Here is a 25625-nt window from a genome sequence, read left to right as displayed (position 1 = left end):
TCATCCTCCATACCAGAGAGGCTTTAACTGCTTGGCTTGCTTAATTGCAGCACATGTTTCACATTCATGAATAACCTGGGCAATAGTGTCCATTGTTAAGTCCACCCCTCGATCACGAGCCCATCTATATGTTGCATCTCTGCCTTGATGGCCTGAGGTGTCATGGGCCCACTGGGCTAAAAATAATTCACCCTTATGTTGCCAATCTAAGTCCATCTGAGCCACTTCAGTCTTAGCAGCTTTATCCACTTGCTGGTTGTTCTGGTGTTCCTCAGTGGCCAGACTCTTGGGTACATGAGCATCTACGTGGCATACCTTCACCACCAGGTTCTGCACCCGGGCAGCGATATCTTGCCACAGTGCAGCAGCCCAGATGGGTTTACCACTGCGTTACCAGTTGCTCTGCTTCCATTGCTGCAACCACCCCCACAGGGCATTTGCCATCATCCATGAGTCAGTAGAGAGATAAAGTACTGGCCATTTTTCTCATTCAGCAATGTCCAAGGCCAGCTGGATGGCTTTCCCCTCTGCAAACTGACTTGATTCACCCTCTCCTTCAGCACTTCGTGCAACTTGTCACAGGGGACTCCACACAGCTGCCTTCCATCTCTGATGCTTTCCCACAATATGGCAGGACCCATGAGTAAACAAAGCATATTGCTTTTCACTCTCTGACAGCTGATTATATGGTGGGGCCTCTTCAGCACGCGTCACCTCCTCTTCTGGTGACATCCCAAAATCTTTGCCCTCTGGCCAGTCCATGATGACTTCTAGAATTCCTGGATAACTGGGATTTCCTATTCGAGCTCGTTGTGTGATTACTGCAGCCCACTTACTCCATGTAGCATCAGTTGCATGATGTGTAGAGGAGACCCTGCCTTTGAACATCCAGCCCAGCACAGGCAACTGGGGTGCCAGGAGGAGCCAATCACTTCTGAAGCAGCTCAAACCCCTTCATAGGCTGCCAGTATCTCTTTTTCAGTGGGAGTATAGCTGGCCTCGGATCCTTTATATCCCCAACTCCAAAAGCCAAGGGGTCGACCTCGAGTCTCCCCTGGAGTTTTCTGCCAGAGGCTCCAGGTAGGACCATTCTCCCCAGCTGCGGTATAGAGCACATTTTTCACATCTGGCCCCGCCCGGACTGGTCCAAGGGCTACTACATGAACTATTTCTCGTTTAATTTGTTCAAAGGCTTGTTGTTGCTCGGAGCTCCATTTGAAATCATTCTTCTTCCGGGTCACGTGGTAGAGAGGGCTTACAATCAGACTGTAATTTGGGATGTGCATTCTCCAGAACCCCACAACACCTAAGAAAGCTTGTGTTTCTTTCTTGTTAGTTGGTGGAGACATTGCTGTTATCTTGTTCATCATGTCTGTGGGGATCTGGCGGGATCCATCTTGCCATTTTATTCCCAAAAATTGAATCTCCTGTGCAGGTCCCTTGACCTTACTCCGTTTTATGGCAAAACCAGCCTTCAGCAGGATTTGGATTAACTTCCTCAAAAACTTCTTCCGCTGTATCGCCCCACACGATGATGTCATCAATGTATTGCAGGTGTTCTGGAGCTTGCCCCTATTCCAGTGCAGTCTGGATCAATCCATGGCAGATGGTAGGGCTGTGTTTCCACCCCTGGGGCAGTCGGTTCCAAGTGTACTGGACGCCCCTCCAAGGAAAAGTGAACTGTGGCCTGCACTCTGCTGCCAAAGGGATTGAAAAAAATGCATTGGCAATATCAACTGTGGCAACCCCTTGGCTGCCTTTGACTCCAGTTCATATTGAAGTTCTAGCATGTCCGGTACGGCAGCACTCAATGGTGGTGTGACTTCATTCAGGCCACGATAGTCTACTGTTAGTCTCCACTCTCCATTAGACTTTTGCACTGGCCATATGGGGCTCTTAAAGGGTGAGCGGGTCCTGCTGATCACTCCTTGGCTCTCCAGTCTGCGGATCAGCTTATGGATGGGAATCAGGGAGTCTCCGTTGGTGCGATATTGCCGCCGGTGTACTGTTGTGGTCGCAATTGGCACTTGTTGTTCTTCGACCTTCAGCAACCCCACAACAGAAGGATCCTCTGAGAGACCGGGCAAGGTGGACAGCTGCTTAATTTCCTCTGTCTCCAAGGCAGCGATACCAAAAGCCCATCTATACCCTTTTCGGTCTTTGAGGTACCCTCTCCTGAGATAGTCTATGCCAAGGATGCATGGACCCCTGGACCAGTCACAATGGGGTGCTTTTGCCACTTCCTCCCAGTCAGGCTGATTTCAGCCTCCAGTACAGTCAACTCTTGGGATCCTCCTGTCACTCCAGAAATATAAATGGGTTCCACCCCTTGATACCTTGATGGCATCAGGGTGCACTGTGCGCCGGTATCTACTAGAGCCTTATACTTCTGTGGGACTGATGTGCCAGGCCATCTGATCCACACAGTCCAGTAAACCCGATTATCCCTCTCCTCCACCTGGCTGGAGGCAGGGCCCCTCTAATAGTAATCACAAGATATTCCTCTTACATCTTGTAGAAAGGGATTAGTATTCCTTATCACAGGAGCTGGAGTAAAATCAGCTCTTTCACTCCATCTGGGAAACTGCTCACCAGAGACTGGAGCAGCAGCTTTCCTGGGAGGATCATCCTTGACCATTGTTCTCCTCTTCAGTTCACGCACCTGTTGCTCCAGAACTGAGGTAGGTTTTCCATCCCACTTTCTCATGTCTTCTCCATGATCCTGCAGGTAAAACCATAGGGTGGCCCGTGGCATGTACCTCCGATATTTTCTTTCTCGAGCAGTAGGGCACCTTCTGTCAATAGTTGAGACATGGGTTGGTATACGTGGGGAGCTGGATAGATCGGATAAATCATCTCTCAATTGTTTGAACTCCTGGGACAGTTTTTCCACAGCTGAAATGATGGAAGGGGTGAGATTGTCTTCGAACTCTCGGAGTTGATGAGTCAGTTCATCCACTGTTGGTGATGCTCCGTCATTCCAGGTCATTGATGCCAATGAGTGGGCATAAAACGATGGTGCACTCCATATAATTTTCCGCCACATGGGTTGTGTAAATTCAACTTCATCTGGATCTATGGATGTGTTCCTGGCATCTGGCCTATGATAGCTCATCTCTATAATGGCTGATTCCCTCAGGGACTGGATGCCTTTCTCTATCGTGGTCCAGTTGGCTGAGCGACTCATAATATCGTCTTTGTAGGGAAACCTTTCCTTCACAGCTGCCAAGAGCCGCCTCCAAAGACTGAGGGCTCATTTCCCTTATGCAATCACTTTGTCAATTCCTCCTTCCCTAGCAAGTGATCCCAGCTACTTGGCTTCCCTACCTTCTAGTTCGTGACCGTCGGCCCCATTGTCCCAGCATCGGAGCAACCAGGTGACAATGTGCTCCTCTGGAAGACGGGTGAAATCTTTTTGCATATTCCACAGCTCGGTCGAGGTCCAGGGTCAAGAAGTCACCTCTTCTTCTTCTTCCTCTTCCTCTGATCCACGCAGTAGTAACTCTTGTTCAGGTCCTGTTCCGTGTAGTAATTGCATTGGGACTTCATCTTTCTTCGCTTCACGGGTTGCTCTTTGTGCGTCTCGTTTGCTTTTGCTTACAGGGGCAACAGATATTGTCACAAATTGGCCATTTGGTTTAGCTGCAGTGTCTGCCACTAGGATTGGAGTGGCTGCAGTGTCTGTTGCCAGGGTTGGTGCACATGTCGTGCTTGGGGGTTGAGTAACACCAACAGCTGCATTGTCTGTTGCTGTCAGGGTTTGAGTAGCTACTGTGCTTGTCACTGGGGTTGGTGTGGCTGCGGTGCTTGGAGTAGCCGCATTGTCTATTGCTGTCGGGGTTTGAGTAGCTGTTGTGCTTGTCACTGGGGTTGATGTAGCTGCTGTACTTGGAGTAGCTGTGTTGTCTGTTGTGGTCAGGGTTTGAGTAGCTGCTGTGCTTGTAGTTGGCATAGCTGCGTTGTCTGTTGCTTTGCCATCAGATCCAGAGACATTTTTTTCCCTTTGAAGGTGCTGGATAGTGTTGAGCAGGGCTCTGTAGGCGTAGGCCAAGCCCCAGCACGTTGCAGTGAGTTGTCCCTCTCTGGTATATCCAGGACGACAGCACACCTCGTTTAAGCATTTTACTAGTTTTTCCGGATGTTGCACTTGTTCAGGGGTGAAGTTCCAAAGCACTGGAGGGGCCCACTGGCCTAGATACTTGCCCATACTATCCCACACACCCTGCCACTCATGACTGTCCAGCCTCAGGGAAAATCTCTTGGTGGTCCTCCTGTATCGTCATCTAACCCTAGACCACATTTGAACCCGATACTGCTTAACTTTTGAGATTAAATGAAATAGGGTGTTCCGAGGGCGGGATGGCCATGGGTAAAACACACTCCGTATGTTTGCCAACATGCTGATCCCCAGCACAATCAGCAGGCAGGTCTCAAAGGTATTCAAAGGCCATCCAAAACCTTCAGAACTCTCAGCTGCTGTTGCAAATAGGCTGGTGGGGGAATGGGGGGTGTAAGGGAATGCCTCCTTCGTAGGTTGACCCCCCAAGGAGAAAAAAAAAAGATATGCAATTGCTAAAATATTTCATTATATACCTCCCAAAGTATAGAGGTGATGGCCACGCTGGAAGCACAAACCAGACCAGTTTCATGATTAATGAGTCTATTGTATTACAAGTCATTACCATGAAGTACAGTGAAACAAGAACCTTAGCCCAGGCCCCCCAGCCGATAAACACTAAAACAGCAAATAGTGGCTGTAAGGAAGGTACAACATGCTGAAACTCTGAGATCAAGCGCAACAACTCTGAGAGCCAATAAATCAACATTGTGACGAGTAGTAACAATGAATGCTTATCACAAATATGATTAGACACACTCTGGTCAGATCTGTCATTATCTCAACCCTTCGTGCCCCACGTTGGGTGCCACAAGAACTCCTGTGGTTTGAGCCCAGCCGGTAACTCGGAACCACACAGCCGCTCGCTAACTCTCCCCTCTTTGTTCTCCCCCCTGTCTCTGCTTCCTCCCGGCTTCCCCTCCTCCCTGGCAAAGCATGAGACTGAGAAAGTCCTTGGTTGGAGTAAACATTACTTAGCAGCAACTAAAAACATCGCTGTTATCAGCATTGTTCCCAGGCTGAAAGTTAGAAAACACAGCACTGCACCAGCTACTAAGGAGAAAAATGACTGCTATAGCTGAACCCAGGACACCAGCATCTACCAAGTGCAACACATTATTTGCTGTCACAATAGAAGCAAGCAAAAAAACCTTAACCTCTCCTTCTCCATGACAAATTAAGCTTTACATAGACAAAATTGCATACGGTCCTGATATTGACTGCATGTTAAGAATGGAAAAAAGAGTAAGTGTGAAAGAAATACACTTCAGGTGATTTTATTCAGGCAAGAGAGGACCTCCTGCTTAACATTCACAATCCATTAAGAATTTTTCAAGCAAATCATATGGACCTGCATTTACAGTACTTGTTCATTCTTCCTTATGGAAAGAAGGATGAAAGCATCCTGGCTTCAGGATGGACTAGTTTAATTCTGTTTCAGCAATCAATTCTGCCTTTCATTTTCCTACTGACTTTCTGAAATTCCATGGAAAGGCATTGTTGTTAGACAGCAGTGTTATTCTCACAGCAGTGCACACTAATAATAATAATTCAAGGTCATGTCACAGAAGGCTGTGAGCTCTTAGCTGAATTTATTTGAAAAATAAAGTTTGTTGGGTTTTTTTTTTTTGGTTGGTTGTTCCCCCCCCTTGGAGATCTTTACTTAAGTCAGCATAGAACTCTTGTAAAAGATAACTACCAATAAGTCACAACTACCCAAGGAACAGCCTTTTTATTTTTTTTTATTCCTTGCTCACCATGACAACATAATGAGCCCTGAGAGACTAAAAGTTCATAACTATTTAAAATTTTGTATGTTAACTTTCATTGTATGCTTCCAGCCATAATGCTTATTATTTTTAAAACCCTCTTCATTGTCTCCAAGTGAAATAATCCAATTTTCAACTGCAATGTACAACAATCAGAAATACATCTTTAGCTGTGATTCTGAGTAACAGTTTACAAAACCAGTCTTGTAGTATTTTTGTGATCCATTAATATTTACTTGCTCCTGTAAAAGCAAAGCAACAAGCCAAGGGTTTCAACATCCACTTTTTCAATTTTTGTTTTGAGTTCTGTCGGATGTCTCTGTACTCTTTCATACATGACTAATAGGAAAGATACAAGACTAAAGAAACATAACTGCAACTTCACTTACGGTTGGTTTCAGTTAACAGATGGTCTTTATCCAACATAAAAGCATTCATTTTAGGAAAACTGACCCCAAAACTGCTGCATAAAGTATTTCAATTTTTTTTTGTCATCCCAAAGCTTTGAGAGCTTTCAAGACACTACAGTAGAAGAGGTCCCAGTGTTTAAACAAAAAAAAAAAAAACAAAAACACCCCCAAAAAACACCACAAACAAACAAAAAACCCACAAAACAACACACTAAGAAAACCCCACCAAACTAAAACCCACTTAACTTCTGACCTTAAATATCAGAGAATAAAGGTTTTTCAATGTACCAGAAGTAGCATACACAGCTATACAAGAAGATGGGCCTCATAGACTACATCTTTTCTTGCTAAATTTCAAGTGCCAATATAAAACAGCAGCAGAGATCTGCAAAGTCCCTGTGCTACAGGTGACTGCCACAACGGGTCAGCCAAAGCTTTAGTTTCCATAAGCTAGCACAGCAGCCATAGCGGGGTCTTTTGCCTGCTGTAATAGCTGCTCCCTTCTGCATCTGAACTAGGGTGATAATAGTACAAGCCCTACTTCCAAACTCTTTAATGTAGCATATGGTGAATGAAAAATTGGTTGTCCCACACACCTCTTGTACAGTTGAAGGGTGTTTGCCCAAGATCTATAAATAGGTTTGGCAAGACCTGTGTTCCACATTTCTTATTCTGACAATACCAGTGTATTTTCACCCTGTTCTAACACTTATCTACAAACCTGCTACTGACCACAGTCAGTCTGGCCCTTTCGTTCAGTGTTTTTTGTTCATAAAAGACCACATTCGAGAGCTATGCAATAACTTTGCCACAAGTGCAACCTGCTTACAGCATGGCTTTTCTTAAAGGTCCGTCTATAAAAGAAACCAAGAATAAAACCAGAGAAACAGCTATTGTCCAAAATGCCTTCCAAGCCCATCCATCACTGTTTGCATAACTTGGGGACAAACAGGTACTGCTGCAGTTATATGGACACCATAGCATGGCACTGATTTAAATATGAACAAGGTTTAATGCCTCTGACCTTTTCCAGACTCACTCTTCCATATGTTATGGTAGCAGCCCAACTGAAGCCAAAACTTCTCACAGTTCACATTTACAATTAAAGATTGTTCTATTCAAAATTGTACTGGAAAGTACTTTTTGCAAGTCTGTTCTCCTGCTTCTGTTTCGAAGGTGCCTGTGCAGCACCATGTGCTGTGCAGTCCATGACTGGATTTCCCAGAACTTCCAGCAGCTGACCAGGGAAAGCAGCAACGTGTCTCTTTCCCAGGAAGAGACTGCAGGTGGCAGCATTTTTATATGGAAAAAAACAGAATCCACTTTTTTATAGTCAGATTCCAAGCCCCTTGCTCACCTGCAAGGACACTTACTCTTGCAATCAGTTTCTCCCACAGAGCTACATCTGTTAATGAAGCGCCCACACAAGCCATCAATATTTTGGTCTAGACAAGAAGCTAAACTTTTCTATCTGCTAACATCACAGAACTGCATTCAAAAAGTCCCTCCAATACAAGTTTAGAAACAAATGAAGAAACTGGAGCTTGCAAAACAGACCTACACCCTATGAACATGGTTCTTTATTTTAAATATTTTTATGACTTCCTAACCACAATTCTTTAGACTTTGCAAGGAGGTATATGATCACTTAAAAAAAAAAAAAAAAATCACTGGAGAAAAAGCTAGGGAATAAGCCAAAGTTGAAAGTAAGTTTCTTTCAGACAGTCTGTTTTTCCAGATTCATCATCAGCATCTGCATGTTAGCAATTATTCATTATTTATAAATGTATTACAGGAACACAGCCAAACTACAAGCCAAGAAGTCCAACACACATTTTTTAAAATAGGGAATGTGTCTTGGTTATAGAACAAAGGAACTCATTTTATCACTTGGCTTTAACACTTAAGAAAATGGCTCCTGGTGTGCTGAACTCCATGATAAATGCACCTCCTATAGATCTTTATTGCCCTCATAATCAAAGAACTAACAGCAGTTTGTCCTGGGTTCAGCTATAGCAGTCATTTTTCTCCTGCTTAGTAGCTGGTGCAGTGCTGTGTTTTTTAACTTTCAGCCTGGGAACAACGCTGATAACACCGATGTTTTTAGTTGTTGCTAAGTAATGTTTATTCCAACCAAGGACTTTCTCAGTCTCATGCTTTGCCAGGGAGGAGGGGAAGCCGGGCGGAAGCAGAGACAGGACACCTGACCCAAACTAGCCAAAGGGGTATTCCATACCACAGCACGTCATGCCCAGTATATAAACCGGGGGGAGTTACCCGGAAGGCCCAGATCACTGCTCGGGTCGGGCTGGGTATCGGTCGGCGGGTGGTGAGCAATTGTATCCTCTCCCCTTGTTATTTCACTAATCGTTATTATCATTGGTGGTAGCAGTAGTGGTTTTGTGTTATACCTTAGTTGCGGGACTGCTCTTATCTCAACCCGTGGGAGTTGCATTCTTCCCATTCTCCTCCCCATCCCTCCGGGAGCGGGGGGGAGGAAGAAGTGGGGGGGGGAGTGAGCGAGCGGCTGTGTGGTTCTGAGTTACCGGCTGGGCTCAAACCACGACAGTTCTTTTTGGCGCCCAACGTGGGGCTCGAACCCACGACCCTGAGATTAAGAGTCTCATGCTCTACCGACTGAGCTATCGAAGGGAGCTGTGTGGAGTCCCCTGCGACAAGTTGCAGAAACTGCTGAGGGAGAGGGTGAATCGAGTCAATTTGCAGAGGTGAAAGCCATCCAGCTGGCCTTGGACATTGCTGAACGAGAAAAATGGCCAGTACTTTATCTCTATACTGACTCATGGATGGTGGCAAATGCCCTGTGGGGGTGGTTGCAGCAATGGAAGCAGAGCAACTGGCAACGCAGAAGTAAACCCATCTGGGCTGCTGCATTGTGGCAAGATATCGCTGCTCGGGTGCAGAACCTGGTGGTGAAGGTACGCCACGTAGATGCTCATGTACCCAAGAGTCGGGCCACTGAGGAACACCAGAATAACCAGCAAGTGGATAAAGCTGCTAAGATTAAAGTGGCTCAGATGGACTTGGATTGGCAACATAAGGGTGAATTATTTTTAGCCCGGTGGGCCCATGACACCTCAGGCCATCAAGGCAGAGATGCAACATATAGATGGGCTCGTGATCGAGGGGTGGACTTAACGATGGACACTATTGCCCAGGTTATTCACGAATGTGAAACATGTGCTGCAATTAAGCAAGCCAAGCGGTTAAAGCCTCTCTGGTATGGAGGACGATGGCTGAAGTACAAATATGGGGAGGCCTGGCAGATTGACTATATCACACTCCCACCAACCCGCCAGGGCAAGCGCTATGTGCTTACCATGGTGGAAGCAACCACCGGCTGGCTGGAAACATATGCTGTGTCCCATGCCACTGCCCGGAACACTATCCTGGGCCTTGAGAAACAAGTCTTGTGGCGACACGGCACCCCAGAGAGAATTGAGTCAGACAATGGGACTCATTTCCGGAACAACCTCATAGACACTTGGGCCAAAGAGCATGGCATTGAGTGGGTATACCACATCCCCTACCATGCACCAGCCTCTGGGAAAATCGAACGGTACAATGGGCTGTTAAAAACTACACTGAGAGCAATGGGTGGTGGGACTTTCAAACACTGGGATACACATTTACCAAAAGCCACCTGGTTGGTCAACAGTAGGGGATCTGCCAACAGGGCTGGCCCAGCCCAATCAGAACTTTTACGTACTGTAGAGGGGGATAAAGTTCCTGTGGTGCACATAAAGAATTTGTTGGGGAAGACAGTCTGGGTTATTCCTGCTTCAGGTAAAGGCAAACCCACTCGTGGGGTTGCTTTTGCTCAGGGACCTGGATATACTTGGTGGGTAATGCGGGAAGATGGGGAAGTCCGATGTGTACCTCAAGGGGATTTGATTTTGGGGGAAAACAGCCAATGAACTCAATTGTACGCTGTTGCCTGCTCTATAACACTTTTATAGCCCACCAGCTAGATATCTTCAGGTCACCAGCCATTGACCCTGACTTCCCTCCGATCATCACCTCAACAAAGAATGAATTTTGAGGAAACCAGATGAGCTCAGTAGTGACCAGATGAGTTTGGCGGTATCATCAGCAGGCAACAACCCAACACCATGTACCGTCCCTCCTGCCCTGAAAGACTATTACAAGAGATGGAACCTGACATCATGGACTGGATGAGTTCAGCAATTTTACAGGGATTGGTCCATGGACTAGGGAACGATATCTTTCTCTGTGTGTGGGTGTGGGTGTATATATATGTGTATATATGGGACAGGGGTGATGGTGTGCTGAGAGATGTGGGATCTGAGCATGACGTGAATGGTATGGAATAAGGGGTGGATACTGTCCTGGGTTCAGCTATAGCAGTCATTTTTCTCCTGCTTAGTAGCTGGTGCAGTGCTGTGTTTTTTAACTTTCAGCCTGGGAACAACGCTGATAACACCGATGTTTTTAGTTGTTGCTAAGTAATGTTTATTCCAACCAAGGACTTTCTCAGTCTCATGCTTTGCCAGGGAGGAGGGGAAGCCGGGCGGAAGCAGAGACAGGACACCTGACCCAAACTAGCCAAAGGGGTATTCCATACCACAGCACGTCATGCCCAGTATATAAACCGGGGGGAGTTACCCGGAAGGCCCAGATCACTGCTCGGGTCGGGCTGGGTATCGGTCGGCGGGTGGTGAGCAATTGTATCCTCTCCCCTTGTTATTTCACTAATCGTTATTATCATTGGTGGTAGCAGTAGTGGTTTTGTGTTATACCTTAGTTGCGGGACTGCTCTTATCTCAACCCGTGGGAGTTGCATTCTTCCCATTCTCCTCCCCATCCCTCCGGGAGCGGGGGGAGGAAGAAGTGGGGGGGGGAGTGAGCGAGCGGCTGTGTGGTTCTGAGTTACCGGCTGGGCTCAAACCACGACACAGTTAAGAAAGCTTTTGAGTGTTTTTGAAGGTTTGCTTTGTACAAATAAAATCTCATATTAAAGAATTTGTTAGTCCTCAAGGTGTGGAAAAATGAGTATGACTAGAACCTGTTGTGCTTTAACTGTTTGTTTCCACTATTTTCCAAAAAATAATTTTGTAGCAAGGGTACCAGAATAAGTACAATCACTCTGCACTGAAATATAGACATTAGAGTCAGTGATTTAGTTATTAAAAAAATAAAAAATAAAAAAATTCTACATCCAAAACTTATCAGGCAAAATATCACTGTTAGTGTTGTAGGGAGGACAGGATTATTGGAGTCACCAGCTAACCCATGGGTATGGACAAAAGTTTTTAAATTCATTGGCAGAAACAACAACAATATTCACAGATTGCCAAATTATGGTAAGCAGCACAAATTCTACATATATACGTATATGTTTGGTCAAGTAACAGTACCCTATAGGGAAACAAATAAGTTACCACAACACATAAAGATCATATCATAAAGTGGACAGATCAATTTATAATTACAGATTTAAAAGTTTGCTTTAGAGATTACATTCTAGAACAGGCATTTGGGACAAAAATGGTTATTTGGAGGTCTTCAGAAGCAAACTGCAGTCTGGATAAGGACACATTATGGCATCATGTGCTGAGTATACGATGTCAGCATTTCACTGAATTACAGTTTAACAAAAACAAATTAGAATTAATGTTGCAGTGACTTTCTGTTTTGCTTCCATGGCTTGCATTATCCTTGTTCAATTCCAGGCAGCATCATTCCTTCTAAAACAGTTTATGATACATCCTGGCCAAAGAAAACTTAACAGGACACTACAGTTATTTGGACAAAGCTAAACATATTTTTATAGGGAAATAAATATTTCCTGTTCAAACTGGTAGCACAAAGGTATTATGTGACAAACTATCCACAGGTCTGAAGAAAGCATAGCTTCTCTTGACTGGGTTTTAAATGCATTTCAGAAGGCATCTCAGTGAAACTATGTCAGCAGACATTGTCTCTAACTGTTCAGTTTCCCCTGTCCCAGTCAAAATAAAATAAAGTAGGGTTTTTCCTCTAAAAACAAAGAAAGACAACCAGTATTAAAGGAGCACATTAGTAAGCACCATTTAGGATTACGATCCAAAGTATCGGGCAACAATATTTTCCAGCTGCATAGATCTTTTGTAGCCAAGGTCCCAAGGATGTCACTTATCACTAGCACACACTGGAAAGCTACAGAGAAAGAGCAAATCAGGCTGAAGCATTACTGCCTTCTGCATGATTTACCCTTCTCCCCACACCCTGAGCCTGCCTGCCCACAGCCCACCATCTGCTGGTTTATGTAATCCTCCTTGATGCACTCTGCCCTTTAGGTAGATAGAGACCCTCTTTATCCAGAAGGGACTCTGATGTGGGTAATTGAACATTTCTTTCCAAGGAGAGGCTACTGACCAGCAAACAGCAGCTCCTTCATAGATAAGATAGAAAAATACACATCAAGAGCTATACCTAAAGCAGGCTCTAATTCTGGAGGGGATAGCCAACCACACAGCCACCCAAGCCTCAGTTCCTGTCCTTGATGAACCGAGGTCATTACTGTGCCACGCTGGTATTTTCATTTAAAGCACTGTTATGCTTCTAACACTCATAACTGGAAAGAACACCTAGAAATACAAATTGCATGTATTCAGTAAATGTCTGCCTTCCCTAGTCCGTAGATGATCATGCTTCTGTGATTCTAACAACAGTTTGCTGTGTCGTCATCGTCCGTGTGTCTGTGTCGTCCCCCCCCCGAATTTCCACCACTGCCCTCCACCCCCAATACTGACATGCTGAAAGAAGGTAAGAGATTAGACCACTAAAACTATCCCTCAGCTGTGTTACTGTGGTTTTGTAGGCCAGCATTAGTTAAATTATAAAACAGTTGGCAAGCAGAGACTCCATAAAGCTATGCTTGATGGCTGCCCACAGAATGTGTCATCAATTTAATAAGGACTGAGGCCCAAACATGACACAGGACATTTCACAGAAATTAAAAAAAAAAAAAAAAAAACCACCACCAAAAAAACCCCACCCAACAAACTTCTGAAGCATATAATTACTTCACAGTTTAAAGACAAATACTGATTCCTGATGGAAGTGAAATTCCTAAAGTAGAAGTGCGATCCTCAAGTCTGGAAAAGAGGTCAGAACATGATGAAAGATGTAGAAACCACTCAGAATGCAGGTACCAAAAGTTTTCTTCCTACTGCCTCCCAGCAGCTGACAGTTTACAGAAGAGTTTACAACACCTAACAGATCAAGAGGTAGAGAATAATGGAAGGGAAAAAAAAAAAGTGAATTTATTCTTTACAATTCTTATTTTTTAATCCAGAACTCATTCTTAAACCTCTGAAAACAGTTATGTGTAAGTTTTGGGGTTTGCAGTTTTTGTGTTTTGGCTTTGGGTGTGTGTTTGGGTTTTCTGGGTTGTTTGGTGGTTTTATATATATATAAACAAAATAGAAGCCCAGCAATTAATGATGGAATCACTTGTTCCATGTAGAGAACAGAACACAGCTCACTCCCTCCCCACTTCAGGTCAGTTGCCAGGTGCTCATGTACTGCAGAACCTCTCTAAACTTTGAGTTTCAGCTCAGCAATCATGAGCCAACTCATATATAAACATTGATGCTTGCCACTCTACAGTTAAATTACATCAAGCATCAATGCAATCAATTCATTAGCTGTTTTTTATTGAGCACCAATATTCATTACTTTTCAAGTCTTTGATTAAGCAACATATTGTCCATTTTCCCAGTCTACATCTACCAGCTGATTAGCTCAATAATACTGATAATCTTCTCAAGTCAAAAGAGCTGGGAAGTAACTGAAATCCCTATGAGCAGACTCAATTTACTCCTTTTGTGTATAACATCAATACACTAAACTACTAGCAATGCAATTCAGCAAATGAAACTTAAAATGCACTAAGTTAGAGAGTAATTTTAACAAAAAATCACAGCAGGTCATTAAAATGCCCCTTAATTGTCTCTGGATCATACTCCATTACCCTTCCACAACCTTCCTGGCTTGCTGAGATTTTAAATCTCTTCTGACTGATGCGAGAACCAAGAAGAGAATTGAAGTGTGATTGTCACATATGAAGTCTGAATGCCCAAGGTCAAAACACTTACTGGTATGCTGGCCCACTGCTCCAAATTTTATATCTTCTCTGTCCCTTGGTTATTGCCTGACATGATTTAACAACTGCAATTTCTTATTTAACAAGGTCAAAGGTTTTTAGGAAATTGACTGTATTTCACCAACAATATATTTCTTCTTGATGACAGAGTGGTTAAAATTATTTTGAACCAAGACAGCAAAATAAAGCAGTAATAAAATCAATAAAAGGTGCTTAAAACATTCCTTCTATTAAGTAATGGCATTTAAAATATCCATAGCTTGTAATGGCACTTAGGATATGCCCAAAAATCAATGAGCTAAATTACTTACTGAACTAGTTAATTTGAACATTGAGTTTTATATGTATATTGATAAAACAAGCGACAAGAACACTGGCTGTACCTGAATTTAACGATCAGAGTTCCCCCTCTGCTGGAAAAAAACCCTCTAAAAACTCGAGCAGAAATTGTTTTTAAAAGCAACCCTAAAGGATGTAACGTCTAAAAAACTCCACAAGAGGTCCCCAGTTCTCAGAGTTTGTAAGTGAATGCTGCTTTTGCTGAACGCTATGTGTTGAAAGATGCTAAACAGCAATGCAAAACTTTAGATTTCATTGAATCATGGAATAGTTTGGTTTGGAAGGAAACTTAAATCTCCTCTAGTTCCAACGCCCTGCCACGGACAGGGACACCTTCCACCAGACCAGGTTGCTCCAAACCCCATGCAACCTGGCCTTGAACACTGCCAGGGATGGGGCACTGCAGTAGTTCTTGTGCATGGGCTCAGCTTAAGCTGAGACCCTGTCACTCACCTCTCACCTGGCACCAAATTTATCTAGATTCAGGTTTAGAAATGCTGATGGTTGTCAAGGTTCCTAGTACTCACACACAATACAGACATCTGATCAGACACAAGAAATATGCAAAAAAACCATAATGTGGGTGTCTGGGGTTCAGCTATAGCAGTCATTTTTCTCCTTCTTAGTAGCTGGTGCAGTGCTGTGTTTTTTAACTTTCAGCCTGGGAACAACGCTGATAACACACCAATGTTTTTAATTGTTGCTAAGCAATGTTTACTCCGACCAAGGACTTTCTCAGTCTCATGCTCTGCCAGGGAGGAGGGGAAGCCCGAAGGAAGCAGAGACAGGACACCTGACCCAAACTAGCCAAAGGGGTATTCCATACCACAGCACGTCATGCCCAGTATATAAACCGGGGGGAGTTACCCGGAAGGCCCAGATCACTGCTCGGGTCGGGCTGGGTATCGGTCAGCGGGTGGTGAGCAATTGTATCTTCTCCCCTTGTTATTTCACTAATCATTATTATCATTGGTGGTGTGATAAATTAATCGAGTCCCAAATAGGATTTTTAGAATTTATTAAACGAATAAAGGCAAGCAAACAGCGCTGGGTGCGCCGGGAGTCTCTGCCCACCAAGACGCACACCCCACAGTTCCCGCCCCTGGTTTTTATATCTTTCAGGGATAGGCGTGTCTCAAACTTTCCCGCTTCGGACTTTTCCCGCCTCGGCTAGCAGCGACCTTCCAGGGATAGGCGTGTCCTGAACTTCTCCTGCTTCGGCTAGCAACAAAACCGGCCCAACCGGTTTTAGGCTGGTATGCTGCAATGCCTGCCAAACGACCTTGCAAAAAACCTTGCAAACATAGGAACTATATACATTGCAGATGTCCATCACGAGTCTTATCGCCATCTTAGCCCTCACACATTCCATTTTTATATGGTTAGGTTCCACAACATTCTATAACAGAATACATTTCCTAACCCCTTAAAAGCATCTAAGCAACCAAACAAGGAACAAAACATTTCTTTTAGCAATTGTGTGATTAACCAAGGAATTATTCCCTTATCCCTTCTTCCCTCTTACTGTGATGTCGACAGGGACATTTATCACATTCTTTTACACATAATAATCACTAAGATTTCCTATTTGTTGACACGAATCACTCCTATGTTCCTCACAGTGGTAGCAGGAGTGGTTTTGTATTATACCTTAGTTGCGGGACTGCTCTTATCTCAACCCGTGGGAGTTACATTTTTCCAGTTCTCCTCCCCATCCCTCCGGGAGCAGGGGGGAGAACAAAGAGGGGAGAGTTAGCAAGCAGCTGCGTGGTTCCGAGTTACTGGCTGGGCTCAAACCACGACAGTGGGAAAAGTGTAAAAAATAAAGGATATCATAATCTTTAAATCAGTGAGACCATCCTCAAGAATTTTACTAATACTTTTCCTAATTCCTCTATAGTAGACTCAGGAATAACAGCCTCAGGTTCTATTTTCTCACTAGAAGTATAAGAGACAAGCTATGTGTCTACCAGTTCCTACTCCTGAGATGCAAAATCTCTTCTATAAAGACTAGCCTAAAGCACTCTGCTTAGGTCAGTCTCTTTCTCCCTTGCATCAAGGCAAGTTATACTTCAGAAAGAAAAAATGTTTACAAACAAATTAGACTAACAGTCCCCATGGAAGAAAGCAAACACTAACAGTAATAAGGATTTCTGCCTACTTACATAGACTTTTATCACCGTGGTACTGGGAACCCTGAAGTTACCTGAAGCTCTGGAACAAGAGGCAAGGTGGTGGAGCTTTTCTAGCCCAGGCTGCAACAACTCCTGAAGTTGCAGACACAGAAATTAAGGCAAAGCACACAGCTGGGAAGGTCAGGGTACCACCTGCATATGCTATTAGCACTCCCATTATCAAGATGAGAAAGCAGCACCTTGCATTTTAAACCCGCAGTCCAGTGGCAATGAAAAAATTGTGACACCATTCTAAGGTTGCGCTCTCAGTTTTTAAAAGGTCGTGGTGGTTAGGAGACGTTCCTGACAACTGAAAAAAGGCAAATGCTACACTCCCTTCCACGAGAACAGCAGAGGGGGCCGGGGAAGGCTGGCCAGCTCCTAAAACCGCTTGTCCCTGGAAGGGCTATAGGGCAAACACTCTTGCTGGCCACTTAGGTAGACAAGGGACCCGCTGATTGTGCCCGGACGCACTCAGCAGAGCTGCCCGCCTCACTCCGACCCTGCCTCCTCAGCCCCCCACTGAGAGGGACCAACCCCCACAGCCACCCTCCTTCAGGTGGGGCGCGCTGAAGCGCTGCCGTAGGGAAGGGGAACCAGCACCTCCATGTACCCGCCCTTCACCTCTGGGTGAGATGGTGCCACGTTGCCGGCAGTAGGGACACACTTTTTTTTTTTTTTTTTTTTTTTTTTTTTTTTTTTTTTTCAAGGCGTTAGCAACATGTCTGTCTCCCACGACCTCTCTAAGATGGTATCCAACTACTGACTACGACGACCTCTTAAAGATGGCGGCGGTGGCTCCGCCCCGGCGCGGGGCAAGCTGGGAGTGGGGCCGCACGGCGGGGAGCGGGCCTAGTGTGAGAGGGAGGAAGGTAGTTGGGCTGGCGGTGGAGCAGGGTTGGGTGGGCGTCATGCCCGAGCTGGTGGTGGACCGGGTGGTGGTGCATCCGCTGGTGCTCCTCAGCGTCGTCGATCACTTCAACAGGTGGGGCTGGGTGCGTGAGGCGCTGTTGTGGCGCTGAGTCACTGGCCGGGCCGGGCCGGGCCGGGCCCGGCCCAGTTGGGCCCAGCGCGGTGGAGGACGGGCAGATCGTGGTGGGGGGGACCCAGCGCCACGAGGGGAGCGGCGCGCCCGGGCTGGGCGCTCGGTGACGAGGGCCGCGATCCCCGGGCGGCGGCGGGAGCGCGGCCTGCGCGAGCCGACGGAGCCCCCAGCCCGCCGCCGCTGGTGTTTTCCTCCTCGGGAGGATGAAAGTCCGAGGGTGCCGTGAGGGGCGGTCGGCGCCTTCTTCGGGCCCGCCGAAGGCTCGGAAACCACGTCCTGATGGTTAAAACACGAGTGGGGGAGAAATGGGGTTTGATCCTAAAGCTGCGGCTGCCCGAGCGGGGGATAAGTCATATCCCTCTAAACACCTAGCGTGTAACTCGTGCCTAACTTAATTGCACCGATTGACAAGAAGTTTTAATGTCAAAAACTAAAAAGATCTCACAAGGTGAACAAGCCTGCTCTTGCGAAAGTAAATTGTGGATGCCACCGAGCAGTGTAAGAGCTTATTCACTTTTTTATAGTGCATTGTCCTGCAGAGAGGCTGCAGCGGTGCTGATTTCAGGTCCTGACCCCCCTCGTGAGCTGCGTTGGACCATGCAGCCCTCTTTCTCCATTGCTGGGTTGCAAGGTTTGATTCTGAGGGCACCGAGATGCCTTTTTCTGGATGTAAATTAACGATTAGTAATAAAACAGTCATAATGCCTCTTTTTCCTTTCCAGTCTGTGTACTGTTTAACTTGCAGAAATGGGGCAAAGCAAGGGGTCTGCTAGTACCTTCTTCCCTGAATCGGGCTTTTTTTCATGGGAACTGACAGCCTTTTCCATTTAGAATAGGAAAAGTTGGAAATCAGAAGCGTGTCGTTGGTGTGCTGCTGGGCTCGTGGCAGAAAAAAATACTAGATGTGTCCAACAGTTTTGCAGGTGAGTTTGGGTGTGCTACCCTTCTTCAAACCTACTGAATTATTTAATAGATTAATTGCATTTGGGTTTTTTTAAGCCATTCTGTCAGAGCACAGATTGTTCCCTCTATGTACAAATCAGCCTATATCTAACAAAAAAATGCTTACAGCTGTCAAAAATACACCTATTCCAGCCAGTCTTGTGCTGCATCTTCCCTGTAATACTGTGCACTGTGGAATGTTTTGGGAGCAGGTGTAAACCTCTTTTAAAATGCTGGTGAATGTTTTGCTGCAGTGGACTCGCTGACCTCCTGTAAGTGATCAGCGTCTCAACATGTCACACAGAAATCGGTGCTTGGTGCTGATGTAGCTGTTACCTACTTCTGTAAAGACATAATGTATATTTTAGCCTTGCTCCTTTTCCTCAGATTTTCTCTAATTAAATACTAGTTCTTAAGTATGTTGTTAATAGTGTGAAATAGTTTCCTCTTAAATACTTATGTAATAGTAAAAGTACTTCTTGAAAGCATGGCTTTTGCTGACCCATTCATGTTAGTTAGATCATTTCCTTCCCAGCAGGACTACTCTGTGACAAAGCAAAATGATCTCAGTTTATATATGGAATTTCACAGTTTACATGGAGTTTTTCTCCCAAGTGTGGACTCTTTCTTTTCTCCCCCCCCCCCCCCCCCCCCCCCCCCCTTTTTGGAAGAGCTTTTTTCTATTTCAGTTGAAAAAAAGGGTGGGTTTGGTGGGGGGGTTTTGTTGTTTTGACAGCTTTTCAACTATGACGCTTTTACTATAATTGTAAATTAAAAGATTGAGACCAGTCTTTGTTCTCAGAACTGAGCCTGTCTGCCTGCTGATAAAATAACTAGTCATTTACTCAAGGGTAAATAGTCCTTACTTAAATGCCTCACAGTGTTCTAGTAGTCTGTAAATATGTTGATGACGTGTTCTACACTGAAAACTAATTTTTCTCTAAGTAGACTGCTCTTGATTGACAAGCTGTAGAGTCTGCTGGGATACTCAGTTTATCATATCAAATGTCTATGCATGCTGTTGAGTCAGTTGTATATGTGGGAGGATTTCTCTCTGATGCTTGATGTTGTCCACTGAGGATAACCCTCAGAATGCTTTGCATTTCCTTCCTCAGTTCTAAACTGTTAGTAATGATGAGACAGCCTTTGCCTGAGAGAACTGGCCAGCATGGCAGGTTAGTTTGGGCAGCAGTGTTGCACAACAGTTGAAACTGATTAAAATCCACTATCCTTTAGCATCCAAAGATATCTCAACCCTCAGTCTTTCTGTAAAAATCTTCATTCTGGAGGTTGGATTCTTAAATACTGATATTTTGTTTTATTCCCAGTACCTTTTGATGAAGATGACAAGGATGATACTGTGTGGTTCTTAGATCATGACTATCTGGAGAACATGTATGGAATGTTTAAGAAGGTTAATGGTAAGTCGAGGTGGTCTTGCCATCAGGGATATGCTCCCAGCAACTTTCAAGACTCTGTATGGGGAAGTGAATTCATAGTAAGGTAGAGAGTTAATTGCTCACATAAGAAGCCACTCCATGCTAATTCTCTGCATGGCTTCACTTTCACTGATGGTTTTCCACTGGATAATTTGTGCAAGTAGTTTGTGTTCTTAACACATTAATTTATATCTTGCTAGTTTTCCCAAGACTCTTGAGAGCTTTGCATTTCAGAATAATTCAGATTTCAAAATGCCATTATTTCTGAAGAATTTCAGAACTTTCTCTCTATAATCCATTCTATACAGATGTGCCCTGAAGTTAAAAAGTGTCTTTACTACTCAGTTGGAGCTGAATGTTCAGTCATAACTTCAGTTCCTGTAAATTTTCTTAGCCCTGGGACCAATTGTCATTCTTATACAATTTGCATTTCTAGAATTTTTGCATCTCTAGGTGTCAGTTTCAAGCTGTTGCATCCTGATATCTGCAAAATTAATAAATCATATGAAATAGTCCAGTTTAGTTAAGAACCTAGGAATGAAGTTATATATGTAGTTAGTAAGTTATGATAGGTACGATTAGTAAACTCTTTGTCACTACCCATGTCATTGCCTTGCCTACTGTAATTTATTTCCCACACACAAATCAGATTTTCACCCTTGATTTGTTAATTCGATCTCTGCCTAAATCTTTCTGCTATTGTCTTACCATGCAGTTCTGATTTAGAATCCTTTCTGGTTTTGCTCAGCTAGAGAAAGAATAGTTGGCTGGTACCACACGGGCCCTAAGTTGCACAAGAACGACATTGCCATCAACGAACTGATGAAAATATACTGTCCTAACTCTGTAAGTGTGGCACTTCTTTGGTTGGGGGAGGGTGGTCCTCTCTCTCCCTAAATGGGGATCTAGGAACCCTTGGCCCCCACCTTTGTTACTGGTGATACAGTGTGTTAAAGACCTGGTAGCTGCAAAGGGATTGAGAAACTCGGATCAGAGTCTTTTGAAACGGTTATAGATGTCTTTTCTCAGAGCCTGGAGTTAACGCCTCTGAGCAGCCAGTGTACCATTGCTATGAAGAGCTGACTTGGGGATTTTTTTTTTTTTTTTTTAATGATCTTTGAATGAAACCCAGTTTTCTGAAATGTTTGCTTTTTCCATAAGGTGTTGGTGATTATTGATGTGAAGCCAAAGGACCTGGGGCTGCCCACAGAAGCTTATATTTCGGTTGAAGAAGTTCACGATGTGAGTATTCAACACATTTCTCTGCCTTTTCCTAGGAACAGGGTTTCCATTAAAAGATGGCCTTTAAGATGATTGCCTTATTTTCTGAAGGATGTGCATCCCATGGCACATAGTTGCCTTTGGCATACAGGATGTTGCACTCACTAGTGAGGGCCTGTGACTTGCAGCCAAAATCTGCTGACACTAGAGGTTAAACTCCAGTCATAATACACGCATTTGTAACTAAAGCTTTCATCCACCGGTGTGCTTGGAAGAAAAGCTCTGTGTTACTGTTTGACCTGAGGAATTCCACAGCTCCAGCAGTCCATGTAATTTAGATGCTTCTTACCTGTTTCTGTCATGTTTGTGGCCATGAAGAAAGTCACAGATTGGAGCACTTTTAAGATGTCACTGACACATCAGCCTGCTTGCAGAAGTGTTTGGAGTAATTGTGTGTTTACTCATTTGTGCACGTGGCAGTGCTGGGCAGGTAGGTTAGGCATGAGCAACACTTACTAATCACTTGCAGCACCATACAGACAAACAACATACAGTAGTAAGTCAGCTTTAGCTTTTCATTTGCAGGTTTTTGATTTAAATTACATTCTGGATGTATATAAACAAGTTTGATCCTTTTGCCTTTCTGAGGCATTCTCAGGTATTCAGCCTGTGAATCTTTTAAATATCTTCCTTAATATCCAATGTATGTTATACTTTTAATGAGATTGCTCCATATTGGTATTTTTCTTTCTGGAACTGCATATGTGTTTCTAACTGGCTGAGAGCAAATACCAGGATGACAAAAGTATCCAAAAATGTAATAAGGTTGTATCAAAAAAGTAAGAAATAATTGTGATACTTTCCATTCTACCCACCAGTACATAGACCAGCAAAATACATTAATTGAAACTTACACAGAGCACAGGAAAGAAGAAACTGCTTGCAGCTCTGGGCTCGTAACAGTTGGGTAACCCTAATTAAATCGAGAAAAATCCAACTAGAGCCTTTCCTCTGATTTCTTGTGGACTGTATATAACCACTGTGCTGGTTTCATTAATATGATTTCTCACTCTGTCTAAAATTCCATGTTTTTAAAAGGCATTGTGATTCACTTACAGCCTTCTCCCTTGAGCTGTGTACTTCAGTCCCCTGAGGTGCTGTTTTGCCATAATTTGCCCTACTGCCTCTTCCTGATCCTGTAAACAGGCATCAATCTATCTGACACAGTGGCATTGTGAGAGCTGCCCCACCCCGCTGCATGGGGGATGCCTGTGCTGGCTGGTAGGCACGCACCTTTGTACCTGTGGCTTGGTCTGACCGTATCTCCTCTATCCTTGTGCCCTGAAGGATGGCACTCCGACCTCCAAGACGTTTGAGCATGTGACTAGCGAGATCGGAGCAGAGGAGGCAGAGGAAGTTGGTGTTGAACACTTACTACGGTAAGCACCTTTAACATGAAAGCATTCTTGGGAGACTTACATAGCAGTGACCATGATCCCATCTGTCTGGCATCTCCCAGTGACAGCTTCTTGTTCAACATGCTACTTAAATGTTAGAGAGTATTCACTTAGTAGTCTTGTTTGGCATATTTGCTCATTGCTAGTGAAAAGTGTGACTGCCCACTGATGAGATGATGAAACTACATATTCATACGATCAAAGCTGCAGAATATCATTTGCAAGGGCTGAACAGGAGTGTTGCTGATGGCTCTGTAGCTCTCTGGGGAGGGAAGAGCAGTCACCCTCTGAAATCCTGTTGTTTGTTTCATTTCTCTCTTCCTCTAACTGGTGTTACAAATATTATTCCAAAGAGAACATACACACACCACAGGATACATCAGTGATCTATTGTAGATTGCTTTGTAACATACATCTGCTCGTGCTCATTCTTTGACTGGGTGCATTCATTTCACTTGTGCTTCATACTGCTTTTCTTCTTAAGCTGGAAAGAGCTCTTAATGTACCTACCTGCTAATGAGAATGCAAAGTAATCTTCTAATGCTTATTCTTTCTGTGGTGGGTGTTTCAGGGATATCAAGGATACCACAGTGGGCACACTGTCCCAGCGGATCACAAATCAGGTCCATGGCTTGAAGGGACTGAACTCCAAGCTTCTGGACATCAGGAGCTACCTAGAGAAAGTAGCCATGAGCAAACTCCCCATCAATCACCAGATCATCTACCACCTCCAGGATGTCTTCAACCTGCTACCAGATGTCAACCTGCAAGAGTTTGTCAAGGCCTTTTATCTGAAGACCAACGACCAGATGGTGGTGGTTTACCTGGCTTCTCTCATCCGTTCTGTGGTTGCCCTGCACAACCTCATTAACAACAAGATTGCCAACAGGGATGCAGAGAAGAAAGAAGGACAGGAAAAAGAAGAGAGTAAAAAGGAGAGAAAAGATGAGAAGGAGAAAGACAAGGAGAAGAGCGATGTCAAGAAAGAGGAGAAAAAGGAAAAAAAGTAAAATGTGTAGGTTTTTTATTTGTAAATTAAAAATCTTGTAAACTAAATCACTTTGGTGCTGGGTTTCTGTCTCTTGTTGGAGGGTCAGCGCTCTGATTTCCTCTGCTTTGGTATCCACTTTTTGTGTTCACCCTGACGTGGCCGGAGAGGTCTTCTCAAGGGGGCAGCCATGGGGAGGCCTCAGCACCTGGCCAGGGAGGGCTGAGCGCCAGGGGGAAATGTTAAATGTTAGTTATGTTTTTTTAGTGCAGCACTCCTCCTTTCCCCTTGAGGCCAACAGCTGAGAATTTCTACCAGGTGCTTCGGTAGCCTTCACATGAGGTCTGGTCTTACCCAACACCAAGTTTTTGCTCCTAAGAACTGGTTTGTTCACATAAATTCATTTTTGAGCTGAGCAGGAGGGGCTGAGTTCCAGAAGCACCATGCAGTGACTAGTGAAGGGGCTGATGCTGTTTTTTTCAGCTTTACTTTGTGCTGGGCTAGTAAAATCTTATTTATTTTTTTGCTGTCCTTTCTATCTGGCCAGTGACAAGATTGGGGTTGGCTCTTTTGTTACCTGACAGTTAGTACTCCTGGTTGGTGTGATGCTCTGCAGGGAGACATGGAGGGGAGAGAAGGTGGGATCCTGCCACTGCCCTGGCCAGGGTGGGAGCACCCAGGGCTCCAGGTGATTGCAAGTGCTGTGTCGGCACACTGGTGCCAGGAGAGTGGGAAGTGCCAACAGCAATGGAAGCATTCCTGCTGGGAGTGGGCTGGCAAAGGCAAGGATCACCCACAGACTACTGGGAAAAAAAAACCCCAAACAAACAAAAAACAGTCTCCCCCCCCCCAACCCCTCCAAACACACAAAGAACTAATGAGCCAAGGCAGCTGCTGAAAAGCAAAGTCATGGCAGAATTACTGGATGCAGGCTGTCCCCAGTGATAGGAACAGTGGGTTTGGTTAGTTCTGCTTGTGTTGGATTTTTTACTGAATGTCACCAGCCTGTGGCCACTGGCCTCATGCACCTAATTCTGTTCCACAGGTGCTGCTCAGTTTCACACAGTGGCACAGGGAGGCAGCTCCAGCTCTGGCAAAGGACCCTGCAACCATTTTTAGCTGAGTGTGATTAGAGGTTGGATGAAGCCTGATCCTCCTGCACAGCGTGTGCATGGAAAAAATACGTGTTACTTTTAACACCACTAAGGAGCTCTGGGCACCCATCATGGCCCAGGCACCCTGGGGGTTGCACCAGGCTGTCCCCCGTGCAATGCAGGGACCAGGGACACGCACCTTAGCAGATGCTTTATCATTTATTGCACAAGAAGTCAGCATGGCTGAGGCAGAATGGTGCAGTACAAAACTAGCCGGTTACCAGTCAAAAGCTATTGCAGTGTCTTGTATCCATAGACTTCCTTTATGTACAGCTATGTACACCAACACTTGTATGCACTGGGAACAGGGGGGCAGCAGAGGTGGCACCCAGACAAGGGACAGAGGCCTGATCCTGCCTTTACCTGCAGCTCTGGGAGCTCCTGCCACCAGCCCAGCCAGTGACAGAGAAAACAGGGAGTTGGGCTGAACCCATGAACCAAG

General features: G+C 44.8%; 1 protein-coding gene and 1 non-coding gene across 2 annotated transcripts; one reads left to right on the top strand and one right to left on the bottom strand.

Moving 5' to 3' along the window:
* Positions 1 to 8875: 8875 nt before the first annotated feature.
* On the bottom strand, positions 8876 to 8948 carry TRNAK-CUU. The gene has a single exon. It is a non-coding gene; the product is annotated as a tRNA-Lys (tRNA).
* Positions 8949 to 17829: 8881 nt separating this feature from the next.
* Positions 17830 to 24097, top strand: LOC115618965 (26S proteasome non-ATPase regulatory subunit 7-like). Its single transcript, XM_030510960.1, has 7 exons — positions 17830 to 17922; positions 18814 to 18905; positions 20253 to 20345; positions 21112 to 21209; positions 21525 to 21605; positions 22932 to 23023; positions 23613 to 24097. The coding sequence occupies exons 1-7, from the start codon at positions 17849 to 17851 to the stop codon at positions 24049 to 24051; spliced, it is 969 nt and encodes a 322-aa protein (XP_030366820.1). The 5' UTR covers positions 17830 to 17848; the 3' UTR covers positions 24052 to 24097.
* Positions 24098 to 25625: the final 1528 nt, after the last annotated feature.

The sequence above is a fragment of the Strigops habroptila genome, chromosome W, assembly GCF_004027225.2.
Source record: "Strigops habroptila isolate Jane chromosome W, bStrHab1.2.pri, whole genome shotgun sequence".
Classification (NCBI taxonomy): domain Eukaryota; kingdom Metazoa; phylum Chordata; class Aves; order Psittaciformes; family Psittacidae; genus Strigops; species Strigops habroptila.
This window is presented reverse-complemented; position numbering and strand designations above follow the sequence as displayed.

Coding starts and splice junctions, on each gene's coding strand:
- LOC115618965 (XM_030510960.1), top strand. CDS start 17,849: ATGCCCGAGCTGGTGGTGGACCGGGTGGTGGTGCATCCGCTGGTGCTC. Junction 18,906..20,252: donor TGTGTCCAACAGTTTTGCAG/GTGAGTTTGGGT, acceptor TTTTATTCCCAG/TACCTTTTGATGAAGATGAC. Junction 21,606..22,931: donor CGGTTGAAGAAGTTCACGAT/GTGAGTATTCAA, acceptor TGTGCCCTGAAG/GATGGCACTCCGACCTCCAA.